At 41.5% G+C, this 27,694-nt stretch overlaps 1 protein-coding gene across 4 annotated transcripts in view; it reads left to right on the top strand.

Annotated features, from left to right (window-relative positions):
• The window catches only part of DDHD1 (DDHD domain containing 1), a 65,434-nt gene that overhangs the window by 6,126 nt on the left and 31,614 nt on the right, over positions 1-27,694 (top strand). For 2 of the 4 annotated variants that reach the window (XM_068682307.1, XM_068682305.1), the window contains 4 exons: positions 8,721-8,894; positions 15,526-15,627; positions 20,688-20,816; positions 22,653-22,800. In XM_068682307.1, coding sequence (XP_068538408.1) covers positions 8,721-8,894; positions 15,526-15,627; positions 20,688-20,816; positions 22,653-22,800 — 553 coding nt within the window. The remainder of the gene's footprint in view (positions 1-8,720; positions 8,895-15,525; positions 15,628-20,687; positions 20,817-22,652; positions 22,801-27,694) is intronic. The other 2 variants (XM_068682308.1, XM_068682306.1) reach the window with 1 other exon arrangement.

Here is a 27,694-nt window from a genome sequence, read left to right as displayed (position 1 = left end):
TACATAGCAAGGTAAAGTGTTACTTTTGCTGATCAGAATCTTTCTTGGGTTCTACTCTTTTGCCTTTTTTCTTCATTTTACCTTCCTTCCAGAAGTTCTTGTTAGCTTAGGTCCGGCCAGCTTCTTCCTGCCGAGAAGGCCTAACACACAGTGAGTACTGCAGATCTGAAATTTGTATGAAAACACAAAATACATTTGTGTGTACATATGCTCTGGTTTCAAAATGGGTAATCTGGAGCTTCGAGGATGCTTTTTTTAAAAAGGTGGGAGATGTTGGCATTTGGTTTGGATGCGTCTTTGAGGACAAGCTCCTTTTGTGACCTCAGCTTTTATTTTTGTGATTTGCAAGCATTATTTAAACAAAAATCTGTTCTCTTACTGCCATAAATGACCAGAATCACTCTCTGATGGATGGTATCAACTACAGCTGAGTAGTTTAAGCACGGACTTAGCTTACAAAGTAAGTTGTGCTTGCCCTTCAATGCTGTTTATCACTTTTCCTCCTCGATCTCATCCAGCAAGAATGCAGACGTGGTGGGAATGCAATGGTTAGAGGTTCTTGGTGAAGAACGGGAAGGTGTTACCCACTGTAACTGAGAAAGCAGAACACGTTTGTAGGATGAAAAGGATCAGGAGTTCTGTTCTGACTTCATGTAGGTTTGAGTACTGCTTCAGCTGTGGCGGTATCAAAGAAATAAGGTGGGACCTAATTTGGAGGTGCAAGGACCAGATTAAAAATGGATTGAACTTCTATGTACGTCTGTGAGAGGGAGAGGCTGTTTAGGAAATAAAAATAAATTGAGGGGAAAGAGAACTTGGACAGAGCTCATTTTTTGTTCTGACAGGAGCAAGTGAGTATCTGTAAGATCTGACTCTGTAGAAGTTAATAAGCAGAAGAATTGATGGAAGAAAAATTTGCAGAAGAGTGAGAAATAAAAATTAGAAGCATGAGCAATTCTGTTAGTGGTGTGTAAGGCTGAAAAAGGTATGGGTGAAGTATGGTTGCAAGTGTTGGCAGGAGAGGAGGTCAGTAGGGTGGTATGAGGTGTTTGAGTGTGGGTTGCAAGTAGCTGAAGTCACACCTGGCATGGGGACACACAGAGACTGTAAATGTTGTGAAGTGCATGGTAAGTGAGCTCTGAGATGAAGGAAAATCCCTGCAGAGGAGGAAGAGGGAAGGAGCTGAGAGAAAGGGTTAGTGTGCCCTTGAATACATTCGTCGTGTTCATTAGCGGTACTGGTAGGTCTCAGGCATGCACAGGAAAAATCTTAATTTTTTTAAAATATTCCTGTATAGGAACCTGCTTGCTCAAACCACATACAGAATCATTGCTGCTTGGTGCTGGAGAGCTTGCTAACAAAGACCGACTGAAGAGCACCTCCCAGCAGAGCACGTGCACTTCGAGCTGAGGGTGCGATTTTGCAAAAGTCCCATGACTTTCAGTGGGATTCGAGCATGTGCTCGGGTTTTAGGAGTTCCCCGCATGTTTGTCACGTGGCATGGTCATTCTTCTGTGGTTCAGTTTAGCTTTCAGCTCGTGCTGCTTCAAAAAATGCAAGCTGCTGTGGGTTAGAAAAGGGGTGGTAGGGGACCAGCTCCTACAGCTGGGACTGCAACACTGCAGCAACAAATTTTGCTGCTGGAAGCGCCTCACTTCAGAGTATCAGCACTGAAATTTGATCAGCTATTATAATGGATTAGGATTCCATAAAAATAAGGCCCTAAACTTAAAGCTGCAACCCTGTTTCACGTTTCAACAGTCCAATTTTTTTTTTGGGGTGCTTCCAACATATCTTTGACATGGCTAGTGAGGTGGGCTTTAAGATTTTGTATTAAACCATTGGGTTCAAGTTTGTGTAAAGAGTGGTTGCAAAGATGATGATGAAACTGCTATATAGAAACAGAAAAGTCAATCAGAAAAAAAAAAAAAAAGAAATCTTCCTTCCTGAAGAACATGGTACGGGCTATAGTTTGGGGTGATGTACAGCAATCGAGATGAGAGATGACTTTGAAGGTATTCATCTCTTTCTGACAGGTTTCTTCTGCACTCGATGTTTGAACCAGCCCCAAAGATCAGCCTTTCGTTTTTTGTTTTGGGTTGCTCATTAGTGTAAACCAATTAAAAATGGTTCAGGGAAAAGCTACAACAAGCTTAAGTACTTTGTGTGGTCCTGATAAAACAGAGGTGATTTCACCTTCACAGCTGAGCAAAATACGTGGTCCTCTCTAGCAGAGCCTGCCATTGAAGCGAGTGCAGAGGCTTGCATGTGTAGCTGCCCTGCAGATCAGAGCTGGGAGAGAAAATCCCTTCTATGCCAATCAGATTGCTCTTAATATGTTTAGTCTCTGTGAAACTCAAAAGTAACTTCCACCCGTAATCTTGAAATTGGCTCCGTAAAGCAATTTAGAATTATTTGATGGACCAGCAGAATAATATCCTTTACCACTCAGCGAATGAAATCTCATTTGATCTGGATGCTCAGTGAAATTCTGTCTCTGTAAATTCATGTAGCTACGTCTATTAAGTTTTCTGAGGCCGAGATTTTACCCTTGAATTCCTCTTTAGGTTATGTTGTTACTTCTGGAAGAGCAGAGCAGCTTGCAGTGTTTGCAGTTAAACAAGGGAAGGTCGTCCTGGCCGTGATTAAAGAATGGTTCCATTTATTTAAATATCTGGAGCCTGCTCTGTTCTGAAATGATACACTGGGAAATAGCTAGAAAGCTATAGAACAGTAAGCTGTAGCAATAAGTCCCTTACCTAACGATTATGGAAATAATAAAATTTTATTTTTTTTGTCTTTTATTACATCTGTTTGTTCACCCCGTGTGCAGTCTGGTCAGTAAAACACAGGACTCTTCTGTCTCACGATCAGCTTCTGTAACCATCTATTCTCCTAATTAAGCTTCCTGTTCTCATGAGTGTTTTTTTTTTCCTTCTTTTGTTTTCTTTATGAGACTACAAACCAAGTCATAAAGGAACTAAGCAAGAGGAACAGCTATTTCCCTGCAAACTGTGCCCTGTGCATTTGCATTAGCAAAGGTAGGAGCATCATTACCGCTGGAGAGGCAGTCACAGCGAGTGCTGTCAGGTGGGTAGGATGCGTGCTGGTGCTGCTTGGATAACACCAGAGCTTATCCTTTCACACCAGTGAGAAGTCTGATGGCCTGTGCAATAGTTAACATGCCGAAAATATACTTTCTAAGGACTGAGAAAGTAGCAACGAATAGCAAATGCTGAAAAGTCCAGAACAGCATCAAGGATGCTGTTGTAGATTACGTTTATTTCAGTGGCTCGTGTCAATGTGCAGGTTCCTGTGTGTATTTTCCATTGCACATCTTGGAGTGCAGCACTCCCAGCAATGTTCAGCACTTTCTAGAAGAACTGTTAATAGCAAACAAACAAAATCAAAACAAACAAAACACATTCTTGCACATTTTCCCCTCCTCAGTAAGTGTGTGGGCACCTCCCTTCATTATTTAAATAGCTTTCAGCTGAGATGTCACATACTGTAGCCTCACAGTTACATTCAGTTTGTGCAGATAGGATCCTCATGCACTACACGTTGTTCACAACCGTGGTAGCAAGGAAGCCAAATTGAAGGAACAGGAATTACTGCACCAGAAAGCAGAAGTCTTGCATATCAAGCTGACCACGCTTTATGAACTTGTGTTACTTATCCAGCCCTTTGGCTTTGTCATATTCAGCAGAATGTAAGTTTTGATCTTGACCTTTGAGCCTTTGAAGATGATATTAACCTTTTAGATCTCATTTGTGGGTAAATTGTCACAGCTGGCTGGAGCCTGGCATGTGGATGGAGCTAGAAGTGCCTTGACTTTGCCATCAGACCTGAACAAGTTGCTTCAAAAGCAACGAAACCAAGCTTCCTGCATCCTGCTTTCTTCTGATTTCATTGCATCTGTGCATCTCCAGGTTATTTGCTAGCTTGTATTGATATTTCTGAAACAGACCTCCTTTGGTTTTGCTGTTTAAGGTCTGTAAACTTTTAGTTACAAGCTTCTCTGGTCTTAGTTTTGCAAGTTTTCTTGGCTCTCATCAAGTGAAGTGAAAAAGGCTTATAAGCCACAGTCTATGCTATATACTACTTAAATTTAGTTTTTTTGTTTTTTTTTTTTTTACTATTTTGCCATTTTAAGCAAAACAAATGGTTGTGTTCTTGTAGAAATAGAAAAGGAAGAAAAGAGCAGGCAAAATCTGCTCCATTATTACTTTTCCTGCCGTATCCTGAAGGATTTACATAGCTTTTTCCATGCAATTGATATTTGGGTGGTGGTCACGCAATTCAAAGATCTTCACAAATAGCTGGAGTGTAACGTATATAGGTTACTGCACTGTACTATGTGTTGCATGTGGTTCTTATTTCCACACAATTTTCTTCTTAAGAGGATTTAGGTGTTTCTCAGGGTGTAAATTGCATGTATCCTTGTCTCCTCACGTAATTACAGCTCTTGTATTTGGCTTTTCAGGAAAAAAAAAAAAAAAAGGACTCGTTTAAAAATGTATAAACCCTTTGTTGCAGTCACTTAAACTATTTTTCTCCAGAAGTGGTAAAATATGTATGACTAATTAAAATAAAGTGCTTTTCATTAGCTGCTAATCTCTGCCATTCAAACTTCTGTAGGACTTCTTGTGTAAATATGCCCTGGAAGTGTCTAACCAGCCCAACCTATCGGTATCTTTCAGCTTGGAGCATCGCCAGCTGCAGATTATATGGCGTAAGACTTAAGGCAGTAAAGAAATCGAGGCAAATCCTTTCCTAGGGATCAAGGTTGTAGGGACAAAGATAAATAACGTTTCATCTTACAGATCTTGAATTCTGTATTGGTGGGGGGAACAAAAACATATTATGATGTAAATAGCCTTGTATTTCATTCTTCCATAAAAGAAAAAAATGCTGGAAGACTTTAGCTTAAGCCTTCTAAAATCATCTGAATATTGAAGACGCGAATGAATTTATGGAGGGTGGATAGGAATGAGTGAAACTGGGTCTCAAAATGACTATTTGGGTACATCACTTTTTAATGGTGATCAGTGTAATAGTTTGCATTGAGTTTACTGGCTGAATCAGAGTAATCTTTAAGTAACAGCACCGGTCTGAGATGAAGCAGCGTTGTTTACCGAGGTGCACCTTTGCCGTTTCCCACAGCCAAGCAGCTGATAGGGAGCAATCTCTGCTGTGTTGTAATCGCCTCCTTTCCCCACCCGAGCCAAGGCAGGGTTTGGGATTATCTTTAGCACAGTGCTCTTGCTTCGGAGCTGATGTACCCCTTGACCCAAACGAAAATCCAGTGTTGCTCTTATGGTACAGCCAGCATTGCTCCGTTTGCAAAACCCAGATATTAATGGGAAATTGTTCTTCCCGATTTCTAACAAGAGGTAATATGGCACAGCTTGTTGTCATCTCTGATAAATTTGGTGATTTCAGTTCTGATAGTTTCCAAGCCATGCCCCTGATGGAAGGAGACATCGTTCGCTTGCCTCCTGCACCCAGAGGCTTTCCTGCAGAGGTTTCCCAGCAGGAGAACAACCATCAAACCTGCCACCCAGCAGGAGCCAAGGAATGAGGCAAGAGGCACCGTGGCTGCAGGAGCAGGGTGAGATGGTTCAAAGGCTGCGGGGCAGCAACTCCTGGGTCTCCCCGAAATCCCACTGAGCTTTGGACTGCGGAATAACCTTGCTCAGTCTTTAAAGCCCTGGTCTGAAAACAAAGCTCCCTAATAATCTGTCTTTGGGTCTGAGGGTGATTTATAGATGAAGTGTTTTCCAGATAAATGCCCTTTCCAGCCCTAGAGCCAGATACATTAGTTTATTCCTAAACTAAATTATACTGTAAAGATTTTACAATAAATTCTTTCTTATTTCAACCATGCCTTTTTTTTTTTCATCCTGGCTGAGCCTTTCTGGAGGAGGCTCTTGCCCATCTATTATTTGAGAGTTGCTGTTGAATGCTGCCATCTACTTTTTTTTTTTAAGAACCATTGTGGGAAAGTTTCTTGGGCAGAAATAGCCTGAAAATGTTTATTTTAATTGCCAATGCTTAGAATTTTAGAAATCTGGAGGTGGAAATTCCCATGTGAAAACCTTGAAACCCTTCAAAAAGGAAAAAGAGGAGTCTTGTATTCATTCGGTGCCGAGTATAAAATAGTATTCATGCGCCTTTTAAAAAAATCTTTCTATGGATTCAGTGAATGGAGCCTCGTAGAATGCTTAGTCAAGAATTAAGGAACTGCTTGCAGATTTTCCCAGTAAGGATCGACATCTGACATGCCTGTGTCATTGGTTCAGCAACAATGGGATCCTTTATATGCACTCGCATCCTATGTGTGCTTCATTTTTTTGCTACAGACAGTGCTTTGTTGTACGAGCAGCCAAACTGGATATGTGTGTGTATTGGCTCTGCTGAAAAATGCGGATATCTGACGGATGTAAAATGTAGGGGGACACAGCAAAGGTTCAGACAAGCACACGATGAGCAGCTCCTGTTCAGACTCCCTTTTTGTTCTGGGTGCAGCTCAGTGTAACATTGCTGTGGGTAAAGCTTTCATGTCGAGGAAGCTCGTTTCAAATACTGATGTTTCACACTTTATTGAGGTAGGTTCCAAAACCAGTTTAAATTTTCACGGAAAATTTGTAGTGCCTGTTGATTTCTGCAGTTTATAGCCACCTCTTGTTTTGCTGATGGTTTGCATTCATTTTCATTAGCACCCCGGCCTTTCTATCCACCTGGTTGGATCATCACTATCTGAAACATCAGAAATTCGGGGCATAACAACTCAGCCTTACTGGGGAGAGCTATTTTAGCTGGGACAACAGAAGTTGAATGGCAGAACCTGTACTGCTTCTGGTTGCATTTTGGTCAGGCCAACCAGGCTGTGGTCTGTGTTTGTGCAGAGCTGGTGGTGCAGGGAGGTCGGAACATTTGACCAGCATTTGGAGAAATGCTGCTTGCCTGTAAATCTTTTACAGGAAAGGTTTTGAAAGCGGCTTTGGAACATTTGGAGCGTTCCTGCCCTGTGGGGAGATCATTGCGGGGAGATTTTCCTGTTGCTTTCGTAGGTTGTCAGTGCAATGGTCCAAGGGATGGAGAGTTCAGAACAATTCAGAGGTTCCAAGTAAATAAGGGAGGTGCTGGCAAATCTCTGCTACTTACACATTCTCACCTGTGAGCAGCTGGCATGAAAAGTACTTAAAATACTTGTGCTGTGTATCAGTATCCATGGGCACAAGGTGTGCTAGGGGTATATCTGTATCAGAGGGCAGTGCAGAGGCTCCTAAACCTGCGTCCAGCAACCCTATATCCAGCTTAGTGGGACGTGGCCCATCCCAGCGTGGTGCTCAAGCAATGAGAGATCTGCTGGCAGCTCTGCTGAGCCCCGCTGCACTCCTGCCAGCCTGGTGTCAGCTCAGGCATCTCTGCTTTCTGTCCTTTGCTCAGGAACCATGAAGTCTTTGTACGTTCTATTGACTTTTTTCATTGGTTGGTTGGTTTTTTGATTTTTGTTTGCATTTTACCCCATTAATGTTCCTTTACTTTTTTTTTTTTTTTTTGCATCTATTGTTTCTCTTTCAGCTGTTACCGGCTGTTCTCCCACCTTCCAAGTAGGAATGTGTTTTTGGGCAGTAAAGCCTAGCTTTTTTTCCCCCATCCCCATCTTTAAGCCTCTCCTTTTGTGGTTGAGACTTCTTTGGAGAGCTGAGCTTGTGCATTAGTGTGTGCACACACCAAATGTTTGCATTTGGCTGAGTTTCCCTTTATATCTGCAGGATGCGTGAGCGTGCGCTGGAAATTGGCAGTGGGATCACCCGGGGGTCTCGTTCAGCCCCCTGGGTTTTTGTGCCAGTCCCACGAGGCTGGAGGTGCACAGACACAGCTCAAACACCCAGCACTGCTGTTCTCAGCCTTCCAGGTATAGGAGGAGAAATTCTGAGCCGAGCTAGCTAAAATGGATAGTGTTGTCTCAGCTTCCTTCAGGGAGCTGTGTAATAGGAGAATTCCTGCTCCCTGCAGCCCCAGTATTTAGTCTGGGCATCAGTCATGGTTTGGTGAACAGATACCAGGAGGTGTTCTTTCGGAGACTTTTGTCTTGTCACATGGGCAGCAAATGCTCTGCACCCAGCCTCCTCGTGCATTTCAGCACTTCAGAGTGCTGAAAATGAAACTAGAGTGACAGGGACTGAAAACGACCCTCACTGCAAGACTGATTTTCATCAAGAAATAACTTGAAATACATCCTTTATGTTAAGTGATATGCAGACGGAGTTATTTTAAGTGCTGTTCCCAAAGGAAACAAAGCTCTGTGCAGTCAGGGTAAGCTGTGTGGTTTTGTCTCCTCGTTCTGCATCATCCTTGTGACTTTGAAACCCCTGGTTCGTATTGGTCAAATTGCATAGAGAAACATCTTAAATACAGGGCAGCTGGGTAGAGAGGAGAATAACCCCATTAAAGTTGGGCTGTTTTTTGAAATCAACCCTGAATAAATTTTGCAGAACGTACATCTTTCTGTCCATCCTTCACATCCTCAAACACACAGCCCCGTGGGAAGATGTGGTGTTTCTCAAGGCAGCTGCGGTTACCTTGTTAGGGGTCCCAGCAGAGGGAGTGTAACTCTTTCATCAAAACACCACCGAGTTCCCTTTCCCTTTTATCTGCTGTCAGTCTGTGATCTGTAGCATTAAAGAATCTCTCGTTTGATTTTTTAGAAACTGAAAAGATTCCTGTAATGCGTGGACAATGGTTTATTGATGGTACGTGGCAACCTCTGGAAGAGGAGGAAAGTAACCTAATAGAGCAGGAGCATCTCAACCGCTTCAGAGGCCAGCAGCTGCAGGAGAGCTTTGATATGGAAGTATCAAAACCTGTTGATGGAAAGGAAGGTAAGATCACTTTTATAGTATGTTTTCTGGGCTGCTGGGGTCTTTTTCTTTTATAAGAGCATGATCTGTGATGGTTTTTCCATCCTATGTAATGAGCAATATCATAGGCTTCAGTTTGCTCTCCCCTTCTCCAGTGCATCTGAATGTTGTAGGATTTCCTGCTAGCACATTTGATGAACACTGTAAAATTATATTCATGGATCAACTTTTTGCTCCCACTTTGCTTTGTTTGAAATCTTACTTCAAACTGAAATCTCTTTGTGGGCCAAGAAGAGCGTCAGTGTCTGAATGCAGACTGGCTCTCAGCTGTCTGGCCCATGTTCCTAATCCTACCCTAAAGGGAGCATCAGTTTTACAGATCACATATACGGATCATTTTCCATTCTAGTTCAATCTGTGACTTTAGTAGAGTAGTTTTCAGCTATAGAAAATCTTAGGCATTCGTACTGTTACAGAAGTCCTTATATTTTAATGACCAGGCTGAGGATGCCCAGTTAGCGTTCTTGGGAATCTTAGTCAAATGCATTTAAGGTTTTTAAGAGTAGTGTTCTGAAATTACTGTCTGTCTATTGCATGCAGTCGAACTGGTTGCTCTGGGTAAGTGTAGCACAGCAAAACTCAGTATTTTTGGCTTTCACACTTTGCTTTTGTGTTTTGGTTGTCACTTGTTCCACTTCCACGAAAAAAAAAAAAAAAAGAGCTGCAAGTACAGAGCTCTTCCAGTACATCTTAGTAGCATTTTGGTTGTGTTATTCTTTACAAAGCACCTTTATGTTTAAACTTTAAAACACAACTTTTTTGTATGAAACAAAAGAGAATGAAGGAGTGGCTGTGTTTTGGCCATGAACATGGAGGAGTTCTGTGGGAACTGTGTGACCACGCAAGGAAAACCTTGTTAATAATTTAGAAGCAAGATAGTATTCAGGGTTCTTCTGTAATAACTGTAGGGAAAAATAAGAAAAGCAATTTTTGACTTACAGAGATTTGTTAGTAATGCAGAAAGCAGTTAAGTTCCTAACTCCCCTCAAAGCTAGCAAAAACTCTGAATTATTTTTTTCTATTTATACCACTTTAAAAATTCTTTCCCTCTGGCCAAGTCTGCAGTAGCCTTCTGCTTTAACAGCTCTGTCAGGTAGGTACATGAAATTGTGTGACCCCTGAGCCACAGAACTGTGCCAGCAAAAACCCTCTTTGGAAGGGCACTGTTACCTGTTTTTAAATGTGCTAATATTTATTGTTTCAGTGGACTGAAACAAAGCTCAGCTTTGCTATTACAGCTGTGCCCTCCCCGTGAGTGCAGTGTTGTTCTGGTAGGGCAGTATGCTTTTGCTTGGAAAGCACATCTTTATGGCTGCTGAGTGCTTCCAGCCTTTGGTAGCTTAACTTCGCATGGAAGGAAGGAAGGAAGGAATGTCTGTTTGCACTTGAGTGCACCTCATTGTGTAAGGATTGGAGCTCAGGTGGGCTTTTTTCAGCAAAAGTCTGGCTTATGGAACAGAAACTTTCAGATTCGGGGCAAAAAAGATTGAGGAAAGTGGTGAGAAAGATACAGTCCCTGTTATTTACAAAAATATAAAAGACCAGAAAGATTCCAGAGAGATTCCACCAGAGCTTTTTTGAAAACTAATGTAAAAAATAACAGCTCTGTATGCAGTCACCTGAAAACAGAATACGTGTAAAGTCACCAAAACCTTTCAATAATTTTTTGTAGTAATAGGGGAGTTGCAGAAAAATTATTAAACAGTAAGTGTGGGAAGTGATTTTGTCATGATGATGTGCCTCTAAAACATCTCTGGTCAGCTGGCGTCTATGATTGCCATCTGCACACAGCACTGGGAGAAGCTTTGTGACTTGCACGGTCTTTGGTGAAGTAAACCTAAGTAGCTGAAGTGCTGAATTTGGCTTAAATTCCTTAAATGCCTTGTTGCTACAAATCGTTGTAATTGCATCCTGTATTAAATACATTTGGTCCTACCAAATTTTCCAGGTAGCTGTTATTAGCTGGTATGACTAATGGAAGTTAGAATAGATTTGTAAAATATCACTGGGAGGCAAAATGGCTGTGATAATGCTGTGATAAAACATTGTAAATGGTGAAAAAACAGCAATCTTACGTGACTCCTCAGCAAAAATGAAGGCAATCTGCTGTAACAAAGCCTCTTATTACTTACATATAATTACTTTATTATTTGAACATGCCACTTTGCATCATAAATAATGAAAAGCTAGCTTGGCAATGGGAACCTTGTTGATACCGAGCTGACAAACTTGGTGGTTCCTGATTTTTCCCCCAGTTTTTGCCGTAAGTAATGGCAGCAGGCTGAGAAGCTAGGAGCAGGTTCCCATTCTGCTGCTCCTGCTTTGGATAACTTTAATAATCCTTTTCAGCCTACTACGTTGGGGCAGCATACGATATCCTGTAAGCTAGCATCTAAGATTCAGTGTACAGTTCATGTGCTTTTTTTTTTTTTTTTTTTTTTTGTTCTCTGAAATCTTTTCCTGGAGAAAACAGGACTATGAGCAAGTTTAGCAGGTGTTGGGCACCCTCAGCTTTTCAGTAGCCTGCTAGCACATCGCTGGCATTGGACTGACCCCGTTTAAGCACAGGCTGAGTGGTGCTGCTCCCCTTGTGTGCATAGAATCAGCCATACAGATGAGTTCAGAGTTGCAAAAAGGGGAAATGAGCACTATGCATGTTACCTGTGCCTGGATGTGGCTCCCAGAAGGTTATGCTCTGTAAGAGTTCATAGATGAGGTTCCCAGCTACCAGAGCTCTTCCTGCTGCTTGTAGAAATGAGACAAATTCCTGAGATTTCTGGAGGGATGCTTAGCCCTGAATGTTTTAGCACCTGTAATGCCTTAAGAGGCCAGTTCCCGGAGTGCTGTGGGGATGCTACAGCTGATTCCCCAGGCCACCACAGACCAGGCAGATGTGTACATGGTGAGAAGGGATGGTGAGGGCATGAGCCTCTCTCTCCTCATCGACTATGCAGGATGTTCTGCCCCCTGAGATGCCTCAAACCAGGCCAGAGGACTGTGACCAGAATATCAGTGGAAGGAAATGCTGCAAGGGCGTCACCTCCCTCCTCCGTAGCTTGACTGCCCTCTCTTTCACATCTCATCACCCTGGAGCCTTCTTCGATCCTGGCTGAATTCCAGATGTGTTTTTCAGTGTTAAGGGTAGGTTTAATAGTTGATAGATACAGGAAGGGGCATTGCTCTTCTGTCTTGTAAGACAAGGTAACCGATACAGCTGCAGGAGCAAACCACACTGAGGATGAGCACCAGAGGTTTGGCTGCATTTCTGTGTCAACTCTGTTGTCTGCAGCCTGTGCTGGAATTGATGCAAATCACAAGTATAGTATCAGCAGATTCAGGAAAGTATCCTCTGGCTTCTCATTACTTTAAGGAATTTTAATTTTTTTTTTGAGTAGCTGTCATTTAGTAGTTGTAGTGGGGAGTAGAGCTTAATGTTTGATGCTCAACACTTTGCTAAAAGTGATTGAGTCTGACACATTACACGCCTAAATGAGATGCTGCATTGCTGAAACAGTGTACGTGGGCTTCCAGGTCTGATTTGTTGTCCTCCTAGTAGACGATGTTGGGCCCTGAAATTCATTTATCTAGTACTTGTTTTGTTTTTGTTTTTTTCATCCAGGTAACACTAGGCTCTCTTATGTATTGGCTTTGCATAGCTTTCTTAAGGAAAACTCATTCTTCAAACTTCCAACTTAAGTCAATTAATTTTACTTCTAAAAATATTTAAAAACATCAGATGTAAATTAATACCAGCACAAGATGTAAGGTGATGTTTTGATCTAAATTCAAAATTTAAAATATAAATATTAACACTTAAAATATATAAATACGTGAGGTTTTTATTTGATCACACTGAGAATGGATAGATATTTCTGTCTTTCTGCAGTAATACAGACCTTTCTTGTACTGGATAAACCCATTTGTAATACTCAAACGTATTACTGTTGTCAAATAATTCTATAAATATTTCTGAGAGACCTTTTTTATAACATTTGTTCTGCAAAGCAGTAATTGAGATGAAAACATCTAGAAAGGAATCCAAAAAGGGTAACGTAATACCTTGTTAGCAGTCAGTAAGCCTAAAATGCACAGAATAAAATAAGATTTAGAAGCTGCTTTTTGTGCGTGCTCAGGCAGCCGATGAGCTCAGGACTTCTTGAAGGAGCATCATTCTGTAGTGACTTCGTGGTATCAAGGCCACTGAAAGAGAAAACAGAACCAAGCACTTGGATCGTGGCAGGTTCTCAAAGCTCCTTAGACGAGATGTTCTGCTAACAACATCCAGCCACATAAAGGCAGTGATGTTCTGCAACTTTAATGTTGATTTTTCTGCCTTGCTGTGTGGGCAGAGCCCTCGTACCCCTCGCTATGAGCTCCCGTGGCACAGAGGAGCTGTCAGCAGGCAGCCCACTGCCCGGGTGCAGGGAGGTGATCAAGGATGGAGGAGCAGCTTCTGTGACACAGAGCAGGCTGAATTTCAGCTGGAAGCTCAGTCCATGGGACCCACAGCTGCCTGGTACGTGGTAAAGCTTCAGTCTTGTCTGCTGCACACAGGGGATTGTGCTGGACAGGATTAAACTTAAAAGTTTATCTTGTCTGGGGGGGGGATTGGAGCAGACAACCCCCAGCAAGTCCTTTCCATGGAAGTTACTCTGTGATCGATTCTATGTTAGGTTATAAGAAATGTGGAAAAAAAAATCCCATGAGTCAGAATCAGAACAAATTCTGTAATGCATTGATATTGAAACTGCCTAAGTTTATTGTGTTTTGTTATGGATTTTCGGTGTGTGGTTAGATGCCACGAGAAATAGAAAAATTGCATTTGGAGTAGATGCTCTGTTCTGCCTTAGATTTCAAATGTGCTTTTCCCTGTTCATAAAAAAAAAAAAAAAGGCTTTTTTCGTTGTTGTTGTTGCTGCTGACTAAGTTAACCTTTACAAGGGAAAATCTTGTTCCTAGAGCCAAAGTCGTCAAGATCAGAGGGATCTGTGGAGATCTAGTCCAACCCCCTTGCTCAAAGCAGCAGGGCCGATGAGGGCAGGCTGCTCAGAGTGCTTCCAGTGGGGTTTTGATCATCTCCATCCAAGGAAGCTCTGGGCAGTCTGTACCAATGTTTTACCACTGTCACTATAAAAAAAAAAAAAAAACAAAAAACAAAAAACTCTTTCTTACACTTGACTTGAATTTCCTGTGTGTATTCCTCCTGTGAGCTGTATTGCCACAGTGAGTAAAATACTCCGTAGACTAAATTATTCCGTCAGGTCCCAAGTGCAGGAACTATGAGCCTAGTTTTCTTCTCCTGTAGAAAACAGATGTACAGCAGTAATACACTTAGCCTGCATCTGTATTAAGGCATCTGCTGACAGAGCTGTTAGCTGAGGGTAGGAAGAAGCGTGAGAAGCCCTTGACGCAAGCGTGGAATATCACCCACTGGCACTGGCGTAAGCTGCTGGGCTGTAGAGTACTAATTACTCCCGGTGTTCGTAAGGGAAAATGTCATTTCAGTTGCAATTTCCCTGTTTTCCAGCAGGCTGACTGATCGTTGCAGCTTTAGTGACTTCATGGATTCAGAAGCCCAACTGGAAACTTTGATTTCTCCTTGGATTTAGGCACACCCTCTTAACTGCGTTAGGTTTTTGAAGCTAGAGCATTCTGAAACTATTTAGTTTGCTTAGGATGTAGGACTATTTGTATGAGGGACCCCAGAGAATTAGCACAGAAGAAATACATTTTTGTAGCACCTCACTGTCAGTTTTGCTTAGGAAGCCCCCAAGATGTAAAAAGTACCTGTTATAATAGAGTTTAACTGAGGACTTTTCTCTTGTTATGTAAGTGCCAAGAGAAGCAGCTTCCTGACCACATAATTTAACTTTCTCAGCAGCAGCTTTCACTTACATTATATATTTCTACCATAATCACACAGCACCGATGTGAAGGTAAGTCCATGAAAAAGGATCTTCTGGTCTGCTATGCAATATTTCAGTATTCTTAGTGAGATAAGATGATTAAAAATCTAATAAAAGTCATGGACTTGCCTTACCATCTAGGGGAAGCTCCTGTTTGCAGATGGGAGGTAAAGTGCATGCTGTTGCATTTCACTGCAGAAGGCAGCTTCTAGAGGACTTACAAAACAGGGACAGGAGGATATTTTGGCTAGTCTAACTTTTAATGATCCTCTTACACTCTTTGGGGAAAGTAATAGAGCTGTGATTAAAATGGAGTTTTGTTTTTTTTGGTTTTAAATGCTTAGAGTATACTTAGGGGTTTCTATGTTCTACCCTATACCAAATAGTGTGTTTATGCTTTTGTACACGTTAATGCAAAGGCACTCAGGGAGACTGCTTGTGCTGTGTCACAGCTTTCCTTTACTAATAATGCCTTTAGCTTTGTTGTGATGTTATAACCACTTATGAAGAGTGATGAAATTGAATTTGGCTAATGTGACCTGACACTTTTGCTACAAAACCAGTTTAAATGTATATACATTTTCAATAAATGCACCAACTTTTTTTTTCTAAAAATGTTAACATTAATGAAAAAATGACACCCCTTTTAAAAATTTTACTTTGAAGCTCAGTGTTTTTACTTTTAGTTCACTACTACCTCCCTCCCTTCTCCCTCCCTTCTTTGTTCAAATGGAGAGGATATAAGGAGAATTCAGATGCTGCATGTCTTAAGCGAAAGCGTTCCCAAGGTACAGTAATTGTAGATTTTTATTTTTTTTCCTTGTAGTACTCCTGCTTTAGGAAGCTTTAAATTCTAGTTTGCTCATACCAGTGAAATGTGTTAGAATTACATGCTTCAATGTCTTGAGCTGCGCTCATGCCATTTCCTTCAAAAGGGAAGGAAAAAGCATCACCAATCCTAGAAGAGAAGTAGCAGCATTGTAAATCATAGAGAAAGTAGATGTTAGCAGTATGATGCTGTAATCTCTGTTATAATTGCTTGTGATTGATAAAAACTATAAACTTTTGTTATGCTCTTACTACGTGGTTTGTCTTTTTCAATAACCTACAGGCAACTTTCTCTGCAGGCCTGGTGTTAAGATAAATTATGTCAGAGAAGGAACGGGGGATTGAACTGAATGAAGAGTTTTATACTAGATAATATTTTGTTTGCCACTTTTTGGATAATGCATGCGTCTTTAATTTTGTGTTGTAAATTATTTTTACAGCAGCTTTTGTATACTGAAATGAAATTTTTGTATACTGAAATGAAATAAGACTTTGGACACATGATATAAAAAAGGGAGGCTGTACAGGATACATGACCAAGGCTGCTGTGTCACTGAACTGTGAACTTTGCAGCAGCTGATGTGCAAATTTGTTTCAGAAGGTGGGAGTAGAGCCATTAATGATTGCAGGAAGCTCAAAAGTACCTGTCACTGATCTTTCTCTGGCACTGTTAAAGCACGGTAATGCTTAAACTAAGATTAAACTCTTAGTGACTGTGGAAATAGACTTCTGAAAACTGCACCTTCGATTTAAAATGTAAATACACGTGGTAGGTTTAGAAATCTTCTTGTCATACCATATATTCTTTTAGTTCCTAGGAATATTTTGAAGGATGAGAACTTATTTTGACATGCATTAATATTTTTCTTTCGACTTCCTATAATGGTATTTTTTGGTAACTGAGTCCAAATGCAAACACCTGAACTCCAAACAGTGCATAGTCAGCTTTTTCCTGCCTCTTCCCACACATGGAACTCAGATTTGTTAAAGGTGAAGAGTGTAACTTCTGTCTTAAACAGTAAGAAAAGACTTCTGCCTTTCATTTTGTCCTTGTAGTTTTGAAATTATTCTATGTATTTTTCACCAAATCATGTTCAGTTGTATTGTTGAATGGGCTTGAATTAGAGTTGCTTTTATAGCAATTAGTGGCGTTCATGCATTAAGAGGTGGTGAAGTGCCATAGAAAAAGGACAGCAATGTGAAACAGCCCAATTTGATTAAAAGCAACAGCCTTTTTCATGTGCTTTTGTGTATTAAATGAAAAATAATGATTTAAAGTCCACAACTGTACCTCAGGTTTACGTACCAGAACTTCAAAGTTGTTTAAAAAAGAACAACAGTGGCCAAATTATGCTTTCAGCTATGTGTATGATCTGGCCAGCTTTTGTGCAGAAACTGAGGCTGATTGCAACACGGAGTTATTTAAAAATAAATTTGGAGGAGGAGGGAAGGCAGGAAGGGATTTCAAACTGTGTGTATCCTTCTCTGGTCTTTAGCCCTAACTGGAGTGACAGTGCCTTTGTGAAGCTCTTAGCACTTCAAAGATGCTTTCCTCTTATTGATTTTGACGTGAGCATAGAAACTGGTAGAAAAGAATCGCCCCGTGCTTTGGTCTTGGCAGGTAGATGAAAGCACTGAGTGGAAACCAGGTGCTTACCTTAAAAGATACTTAATTTAAAACTCTTGGCTCTGTGAAATGCCATCTTCTAGTGCCTGTCTGCCAGTCCTTTCTGCTGGAAGTGCTACTGGAGCCAGGTGGCTGTTTGCACTGGCAGTGCACGTGCAGTGTGCACATCCCCAGCTTCTCCATGCATTTTGTGCATGAAAAAAAAACAATACAAGCTTCCTGCTCCTCAGTTATTCTCTCATCATTTTGGCTCCAGATGAGTTTCTGCTGTCTAATTGAGACCAGATTCTTCAAGGCTGTAGGAATACATACTTTGTATTTTCTTTTTTTTGTTTCTCCATTTTCATATTTAGACTTTGTAGAGGGTTTTTTCCATCCATGTTCATCTGTCTCGGTGAAACTGGAGATTTGTGTGATAGAAAAGAGTGAAAAATAGAAAAATTTTTAGCCAGTAGAAGGCCTTTCTTGATCCATCTCATTTCATCTTTGCTTCTCTCTGTCTAGCAGCAGCCTGTCTTGCATCTGCAGTGGGGCTGTGCCTTCTTATTCATATTCTAAGTGTCTGTCTTGGTTGGTATTCCTGAAAAAGAAAAAGGTTTGTTTCTGGCTACAGAGGAAAACAAAACTTGGTCTCATTTCTACGGGCTTGGTCTTTAATAGCAAACCAGAAAACTGAGCTGTGTGCAGATTGCTTAGGGGTTTTGTCAGCTGGGGAAGATGCATCTACAACTCCTGCTAAGGAAGCTGTGCATCTTCTTAGTGTCAGTGAAGTAGCTCATGTGAAAACAAAGCTGCAAGAAGTCAGATCCAGAGGGAGGTTCCTGTCCTGTGGTTTTACGAGGAGATCTTCGTCTTTTGTGCCTGCCTTTCAGAGATGCCTTAGCCACAGTCAGATCTCAGTGGAGCTCAGCAACATCCTAACCTGGTGCCCTGGGATGAAGCCACAAAAACAGTGAGTGTGCTGCTGGAGGGTCAGAAGGCAGAGGAACGAGCATGAAGAGCATTCCCCTGTGCCGTACCCACTGCCTGATCTGAATCCTGCAGCTTGATACCCTCTGCTTCCTCAGGCAAACTGTGACATGCCTTAGTGACTTTCTGACACTCTGTGTCGCTTTTTGGTGTGAACAGCTCCAGAGTTGTCACTTTGACTACCTCTGCAACATGCAAGAGGTTTACATCGCAGTCAGCCTCTGTGTCTGAAAACAAAATGTAAATCAATGTTATCTCATCTTCAGGAAAAACATTCTCTCTTACCCATGTTCAGGTTCAAAATAGCGATGGCAGCCCTTGTTATCCCATACCTGGGAAACATGATTTGCATCTCTTTTCTGTTTGTTTTTTTGTTTGTTTGTTTTTGTAAGAATCATTATCGTCATAATAATCTATTTTTTCAAGACAAAGCACCTTTTAAAATATTATTTTTTTGGTGTTAGATGGAAAGGAAAGATGCATAGTCCAAGTGCTGTAAAAAAAAAAAAAAAAAAAAGGTTCGGGGGACCACCCCTGATTGCAGACAGCATTTAAGGATCACCCATCCCAAACCACTCCCTTTCCAGTGGTGGTAATAAGCAATTCAATCACAGGCTTCTCTGCTTCTTGCTGGGCATGGTTTGGACCTCAAACACAGCGATCTCCAAAGGCATCATGCTTCCAGCCTTCCTCTGTCAGCTTGCCCAGGAGCATACTGAGTGATTTCCTAGAACGTGAATGGAACAAGCCTGTTAAAGACCTGCTGGATGATGCGTAAGAAGTCTGCAGCGATCCTGGATTTGGGGATAGAGGAGTTTGCAGACAGATCTGCAAGGAAATCACTTTGCCACTGGACTCCCTGCCTCTCAGGACATCACAGACCGGTGCATTGACTCCAAGCCTGAAAGAGGAAGCTTTGTTGGGAATTTCCTTTCTTATCCAGTTCTAAACTGAGATTTCTGGGCATGAACTCATCTCTCTGCCTGTAGGGGTGTTTGGGAAGCAGTTTGCTCATTCATTGAGTTCTCACTAGATTGCTTCTTGCTCTGGCCAGTCATCAGCCTGAGCTGACGTGTCTGCTCTGCAAAGTCAGGCTGGCTTCCCTTCCTCTTCTCTGCTCTGCCAGTGTCAAACAGCCATGTAGTTCTAGCTACTTTTTGTGTATCAGTTATTTACTGTGCCAAAGGGGTCATCCTTTTCTAATCCCCTTGTTTCTTAGAGACTTGATTCAGTTTTTCATAAGGCTTAGTTCTGTCTACCTTGGGGAAAAAAAAAAGCACATACTATAGGAGAAAGGTCACAACATTGAGTTTAATGTGGCTGGTCTGTGCTGCAAGGGAGTTAAAATACGAAACCATGATGGCTCAAGGTTTCCCAGAATGTTTTTAGAGTACAAAACATACGAGTGACTTTAAGTAGGGAACAGGCTAGAGCCCCACTGGTTATGGAAAAAAATAAAATTCCTCTGGGTGTTTTCCGTGACTTTGGGCTTTTTAGCAAGACCAATGACACAGTTAAATAACACTTTCTTGTCAGAGGGCTATTGCTGTTAGTTGTCAGCTTTCCAAGTATTACACATCCCACATTAGATGGGACCTAAGCAGCAGATTTCCAAACCTAGGTGAAATCTGCATTACAAGCAATAGAGCTGTGATACGGTTTTGCTCACTCGAGCTCCAAGCTCAGCTGAGAGTTTCTGCCTTGCATTACAACATGCCTGCTGTGCTTAATCCGACAATCGGGCAGTGCCATGAGGTTGGTCCCAGAATTCAATCAGTTCCAAATCTGGAAAACACAGGAACTGCACAAATGCTCTATAGAGCTCGTAGTAGCCTTTGAAAGAGAGAGATTCTGTTCGGTGCCAGAAATTACTCATTCAGAGGCTTTCTCATTGAACTGCATTTCCATCTCCTAGCCGTTTCTGAAAGGCTAGCAGATGCAGTGGAGCCTTCTAGTAACAGAGCCTTGAAAGCCTCTGTGTTGCTGTAGAGCTCCGTAGCCTTGGTCAAAACCAGGGATCCCACTGAGCAGTCGCAGGACAGAGAAAATAGGAATGCAGCTGAGCTTTTCTAGCAAAGAGTACATGGGGCAGCTACCTGGTCATCACACCAGCCAGCAGTATTTTTGGGGTGCATCTCCCTGCCCACCCTGTTCTTTGTTTTCAGTTATGGATATATTTTGGAAGCCCGAGGTGAGGGTGGCAGGAGAATGATGTGACCTCAGAGTGGGTCTCCAAATTGCTGTTTGTCCTGGTAAGATTAATCCGAAATGTAAGAACTGTTCAAGGTAAGAAGTAGTGTGAATGTAGGCGTAATAGAGCTCTAGATTTTAAAGTGTGTGTGAATTACCCTTCTTTCTGTGTTTGAACGGGCTTTTGTTTTCCTTTTATCCATCTAAATTAAATATTGTTCCTTTTTGCTGCAGCTATTCATAGTCTAAAGTTGAGTCGCAACCATGTGGACTGGCACAGTGTGGATGAAGTGTATCTTTACAGTGATGCAACAACATCTAAAATTGCAAGAACTGTTACTCAAAAGTTGGGGTTTTCCAAAGGTAATATTTCTCAGAGTTTGTAAAGAATTTTTTTAAATATGGGTATTTTAAGATTGTTACTTTAAGACTAGAAGAAGACTTCAGGTTTGAAGTTATAATAATATGTGACTGGCCCATTTTTGCTGTTGGAGTTTTGCAGAAGGGTGTAATAGGTGTCTTGGGTTGTTGTGCAAAATTGTAATTATACATGAATAGTCTGTGGCATATTTGTATTACATTTCTTATTATTTTAGAAGCAGCGGTTTTCATAAGCTACTACTATAATAAAACAGTGGCAGTGACTAACAGACACAATATAAGAATCACAGTTCCCTTTGCAACCTTAATTTTGCTGTCGTGTACTTGCATACTGTGATGCATTCCTTAAATACATGATCATAGATTTCCCTCTTGCCAGTTCTTGCCCTTTTCAGTTCATTAGACAGACCTATGAACTGCAAGGAGGGGTGAGCAGCTACGCCTAGACAGAAGGTATTTTGAGTACAAATCCAAGCTCATTTAAGCTCAAAATTACCAGGTATAAAACCAGTGAGACTGAGAAGGTTGGAAGAGAGGATGTTCCCCCTCAAAGGAAAGGCAGATTGTTGCCAATCTGGAACTTGTCCTCTCTACAGTAATATTCCTTTGCAGTGCTGGACAGCTACAAAAACAAGAAAATACACAAATTCCATTTGTTTTCTTCCTTGGTCTCTGAAGAGACAAGATCAAGTAATAGGTTTGGCTTTAATCTCATGCCTCTGTTCTGTAATTAATGCCCTCTTAACCCACAGGGCTCTTGGGTGGATACTTAATTAATGTTTGCCAAGAATTAATATAATTCAATGCTGTTGCACAAAATTACAGAAGAAATGAAATAGTCTGTATCCAGAACATGATTTGGGCAGTGTGTAATAAATAATAAACAAACTCTGTCCTAAGCAGTTTGGGGTAAGAAATATCAAATAGAAGCCCACTTAATAAATCTGTCCTGTGTAAAAACCACCCTAAGCATTTTTGTTGTGTTTTCCTCCGCCTTAAAAGAAAACCAAGTTGTTTGTTTTGGATTTTCACGTGAGGAATGATGCTTTCTTCCTCTGTATGGCCATCTGCAGGGCTTGCTGGATTCATCCTTCTCTCCCATTGCACAGCCAGCGTTCACATGAGGCTGTTGCCTTCTATATGGGTCTGTCACTAGAGGGGGATGAAGCCACGCTGTGCCAGTGGGTTTCACAAGCCATCAGCAGGACAGCGAGAGGATGCCCAGATCTGCCAGCATCATTGATTTTTGGTTTGGCCACTCAGCTGGCGAATGAGTGAGGAAATCTGAGGATGGATGGGCTTGGAATAAAATGTAGATTTTTTTCCCATCAGAGTGAAAAATTGCAAAACTTTTCAGCCAGTTCTCTTAATGGGGTCAGAGAAAGAGTGACAACGCATATTGATTGGCTGGCAGGACATTTCAATGATCAGTTCATGCTGTAGAAGTAAGGTGGAAATATAAGGAAGTTTAATGGCTGAGGTACATAGAAGCAGAGCACTGTGTTGTAAAAGTGGATGGACAATTATACAAATGTTTTCCAAAAGCTGTTCTTCCAAACAGCTCTGAAATTGGTTGTCTTTACAGTGGAAATAGCCTATTAATGCATCGAGTGATACAGTTAATTGCACCTAGTTGCTCAAATCTCTCAGGAGTTTAAAACTGCAGATTATTAGAAAGTACATGCTAATTCTTTTTGTATAATTGTATTTTCAGAATACTTTAATATATTGGTCTGAGACAAATGAAGCATCTGTCAACGTGTAAGACCATTGCACTTCGTAGAATGTAACTGATCTAGGATAATGTTTTTTCTACAGCTTCAAGTAGTGGGACAAGGCTACATAGAGGCTATGTAGAAGAAGCTACGTTAGAAGACAAGCCACCACAAACTAGTCACATTGTGTTTGTTGTGCATGGTATTGGGCAGAAAATGGACCAAGGAAGGATCATCAAAAATACAGCTATGTGAGTCCTTCATACTATTTGCAGTAGCAACTCTAGCCTGAATGAAACGCTGACATTATAAATGATAGCAGACTCTTCAGTTTAAGCTGTATCTCTTCCTATTTCCTTTCCCCACTCTTCCCCTCACTCATTAGTCTTTATGTTGTGGGTGCACTACTTCCTACGTCAGTTCAACTGTATGGGCCTAGTGAGAGGAGCTGCAAGCCAGAAGAGCAAAGATATATCCAGTTTTCATGACCAACGTTTCTGACTTTCAGCAGAGTGGTCATTGAATTTCTAGCATCGGTGCTCAGTGACTTTGCCAGCTGGGTGGGGAGAGATTTTGATCAAAATCAAGGGGAATCTCCATTGCTCCTGCTGGTTGGCAGAACAGCGAGCAAGTGAAATACATGCTGGTAAGAGAGGGAAAACGAGGGGATTGCATGAATGTTGGCATTCCTACCAGTGCTGAGTTACTTAATACAGTGGGAAGCTCAAGCTGAGAGTCTACTCACTGAGTTCTGAACACAGAAGTCTGATGAAAAGTACAACAGAATTAAATGCTTACGGGATCTTTTCATTAAAAGTCTTTTGTGAAGCTTGGCTTGCAGATGTTTTTTGATTTGACATCCGAGCTAATTCAGAAGGCCACTTAGAGTGCTGCTGAATAGGAGGAGAAACTCCCAAGTTACTGAGTGCTGTCCCTGAAAACACCTTTGTTGAATATTAGAAGGAGTTGTAAAGTCTTGATGACAGCACTGTGGGGACAAGGTGGTGTTAAGGAATGCTTCATTAGCTGAAAGAGGAGGCTAAAAGTGCTAACTGCAGATCTCTGTCGTATGGATGGTTTACTACATGTGTCCCAAATAGTTCCGCTTCCCTTCAAAGTCAACAGCAATAGTAGCACACCCAGTGCCTCTTGTTAAGGCATGTGTAGAGCTAAGATTGCTGATTTCATGGTAAATTAACAACTATGTAGGTCAGTACTCATGTGAGTGACAGAGGTGCCATCGTGTCAGCAGGCTCTCGTGTTCATTCAGCTCGTGGTTCCACTCGTGTCCTCTGGTACAGTAGATTAGGCCTCTTGATTTCACTGCTGTGTCATTTGTCATCTCAAAGCAACAGCCTGCTACTCCCTACTCTCCTTGTGTAGCACTTCGCTTCTCTTCCATTTGTGGTGTTTAAGAGCAAGCAAGCAAAACTGGAGAGAGAAACCTTTTTTGATAAAAACCTGAAACTAGTCACCAAGATAAATGTAAAAACTTACATTTTTGTAGGAGCCAATTGCACTGGTAATGCAAGCGTCCTAAATATAAGTTGTTGTTTTAACAGCTACCAGAAATAAAACTTCCACCTTGGAGTCGTTTTGTCTTTTTCTTTCCTCCTACCCCATTTTGCATTGAAAATACATACAGGGTTTGTATGTGTGGATTAATTTTAGCTCAGGACACAGCGCATAGGTGTCCATTCCATAAGAAGTCTGACTTTAATTGGCAGCCCGTTCTATGACACATTTTATCTAAAAGGGAAGCAAGACTCTTTGTGCTTCAGTAAATTCCACTCTGGTCTCAGATACCCTCAAGAAATAGCAGACAGCACTGCATATTCTTTTAAAATGCTAATTATTGGCATAAATTGTCTGTGCAAAATCAGAAAATGAAAGCATCGTGTTAGATTGAAAGCTCATTTTTTCTAATAGCTTAAAAAACTTATCAGTAGAGAAGATCCCATATGTTCTAGGAAGAGATTTTAGAAGAAACGTCTGCCAGGCCGACAGCGTGGCAGTTCTCACAAGCCGTACTAACACTTTCTGTTAGCGCTTTCATCTGTGATCTGTGTGTGTGTGTTTTTCTTTTTAACTTTTTTTTTTTTAATGTTCTTTTGCATTAGGGACACGAGAAGTCAAATGTTGCCTTTTGAAAAAGGATTAGAAGGACAGGCAGAAGTATTTTTTGACCCTTTAAAGTAGAATCTAAAGAGCAAATAATTCATTGTTGTTTCCTTTCAGGTAGGCAGGCTTTCATGGGAAGCCTGTAGTTGCAGCCATGCTAAATCTGGAACTTAAGCCTTAAGTCTGCCCACCAGTGTCACCATCCCTCCTTTCTTCCTTCACCAATATCTGGATATCACCAGCAGTGGCAGAAAGCATTAGCAGCCCCCAGAGCTCACCACTGTCTTGGGCTGCACTCAGCTTTGTGGGTGACTTGAGAAAGAGATGTTACCTGTGTGGGAACCCTGGGGTAGGCGTTGTGTGTCCCTTAGAAATAGAAAGCTGCTTTTGCTCTGGTCTGTCTGGTGTCTTTGATAAGCAAGTAAATGCAGAGCCTGCTGTAAACTGTGTTATTCCAACAGTCTGGTGGGTAGAAAGAAGAGGCAAACTGCACAACACCTTGCATTTTTTTTTGGTATGGTGCTTGGAGGGACTGTGGGATCTCTGGATGGGGATGATTGCTCGGGTTCCTTCCTTTTCTCCCATCCTGAAAATCCTCTCTTCTGCATTTTGTCTTTGCCCTGTACATATATTGTTGGTTTTTTTTGGTTCGATCTGCCCTGGTGTAAAACTTTTGTATTTATTTCAGCCTGCGTGAGAGTAACGCTTCAGTTCATAGCATAAAACCATAGTCACACTTGAACAAGTGGTATTAAAAGAAGGAGAAAAGAAAGAGAAATGCAAAAATGCAGCTTATAACCCAGACATGAAGTACTCTCTGTGTAACCCAGGTGGGTTGAGAGACCCTACCAGAGCTCACTTGATATGCTGTCCTCAGATTACTGCCTCGAGAAGGACCTGGTACAGCTCATGATGTATCTGCATCATTAGGCAGATACTGTTGGTCACAGACTTGAAAACAGAACCCTGCTTCCAGGGTAATTTAAAATTGCATGCGCTAATTTCATTAAGAAATGGAGTTCAGTCTACTCATTAATGTGGTTCGATGCTAGGGTTGCAGGGCATCCTCTAAGTAGGTAAATGGAAAAGATGCGTTTTATCAACGTTTGAATGAACAGGTCTTTAAAAGATGTGACATGATTTTGTTTCTTCACAGTCAAGTTAAACACATTTATTATCTAAATGTAGCACAGCAGCTGGTACAACAAGCTGCTCCTGTCATTGCTGATATTAACAGCAGAACTCGTCTGAGAAGAGACAGTACCTCCTCCAGGCTGGATCAATGATTCAGCTGAGCTAACGTGGACAGAATAATGCTCTGTGAGATGCTCCAGAAGAAAAGGAATTATTATTTTATGGAAGAAGATATATTCTCTCTTTTTATGTAATATAAAAAGGATTTGCCATCAGATACAGTATTCTGACATTACTGGACTTCTGATATTGTACAATGTTAACTTTAAAAATATGATAATTTGAAGATAATCTTTTAATTGTACATACTTTCACACTTAGTTGGAATATTTGTGCACTGAGACCAGGTCTCTCATTTTGTTGAAGTTGTGCTTTAAGGTTGTGTGTGTTGTTTCCAACCTTCTTTTAAAGAAATCATCTTGTTTTACCACAGGCTGACCCTCTCAATTTTATAAACTCCTGTGCTTAAAAATTGAATGGAGTAACTGGTCTGTGTATTTCCATAATAGCTGTAATGCTTCTTGGCTGCTCTTTTTCCAGCCCTGGTATCTGTCTGCCCCTGTCTGAATCTTCTGTTTTGATTCAAAATTTGTATTTGCCTGTGCTGCTGCTCGTAGCCCCGAAATTGCTGTCTGCACAAGCACATCATCTTGGCGTTCCATAATCACCAATTACATTTTTATTGCAAGCCCCATTAGAAAGCTTTTTAATTGTGGATTATCATTATAATTACTTCAGAATAGCTGTTTTGGTAAATTTCCAGTGGTACGCAAGCCCTTGCAGAGCCTCTCAGAGGCCCTTCAATGCATTGAATATTTGCTGCTTGAATCTTAAATCAAGATTTCCTAGTAGAACGTTTTTAATGTTTTTTGGCTTTTCATGCATTTGGTAGTTGTGCTTATTTTCCATTTAAAGACTAGCATTTCACTACATATTACGTGTTTGTCTTCCATTCTTTGGTGCTGGCAATAATTGCACGTTCTGCAGTTAAGCATGCAGGCGGTAACAGTGGCTGTACCGGTTTCAACTTGAGCTTTCTTTGGAAGGTAAATGAGTTCAGCCCAAGAGGTAAAAGGTGATGGTTAGGGTATTAATACTCTTGTACGAGCTTGTTCTGTGTGTGTTTATTAATTATCTAACACGATTGCGTATTGGACCAAAAGTACAATAGCCTGCTTAGGGCTTAGACACATCTCTGCATCTGTTCCTGCCCTCTCTTCTGCCCAGTGTTACACTTTCCCTGCCCACAGCAGCACAACTGACTGTACAGCTCCATAATCCAGATCACTGCAGTTATCTGAAGACCCAGAACCCCATTTGGATGATTGGAGGCACCGTCAGGGTAAGGCAGTGGGAACAGTGCCTGATCTGCTTCACTGCCGAAGGCAGCATCTCACCGAAGGACAACCTTGCTGCTCTTTGGAAATCCATGCTGCTGGGTAGGGAGGCACCTGCATTTCGAGAACCTGGACCTCCACGATCTTGTCCTGGGGATCCCATAGTCATAACCGAGAAGCTTGGGTTCGTTTGGTCATCCAGAGTCCTTGTAGAGCATGAAGTATGAATCATGGCTGTGTTCATTCTGGTTGCCTCCTAGAATTTTCATCTTTCCTCTGAAGTAAAATGAGTCTCCCTATATCCTAGAGCAGCGGTCTGAATAAATTAAGGCCCGAGAGCAGATGAATCCCTGACTAACAGGGGCAGAAGACAACACATGTCTTGCAGTTGCTCTTTGAAATCTGCCTTGAATAAAACTCGAGTTTGCATTTCTGAGACGTGGCTGAGCTTTTGAACACAGCGTCCCTTTCATTTCCTCCGGCTTGAGCTAAA

Source organism: Anas acuta, chromosome 5, assembly GCF_963932015.1.
Source record: "Anas acuta chromosome 5, bAnaAcu1.1, whole genome shotgun sequence".
NCBI classification, from domain to species: domain Eukaryota; kingdom Metazoa; phylum Chordata; class Aves; order Anseriformes; family Anatidae; genus Anas; species Anas acuta.
Note: the sequence above shows the minus strand (reverse complement) of the source record. Positions and strands in the feature narration are given on the sequence as shown.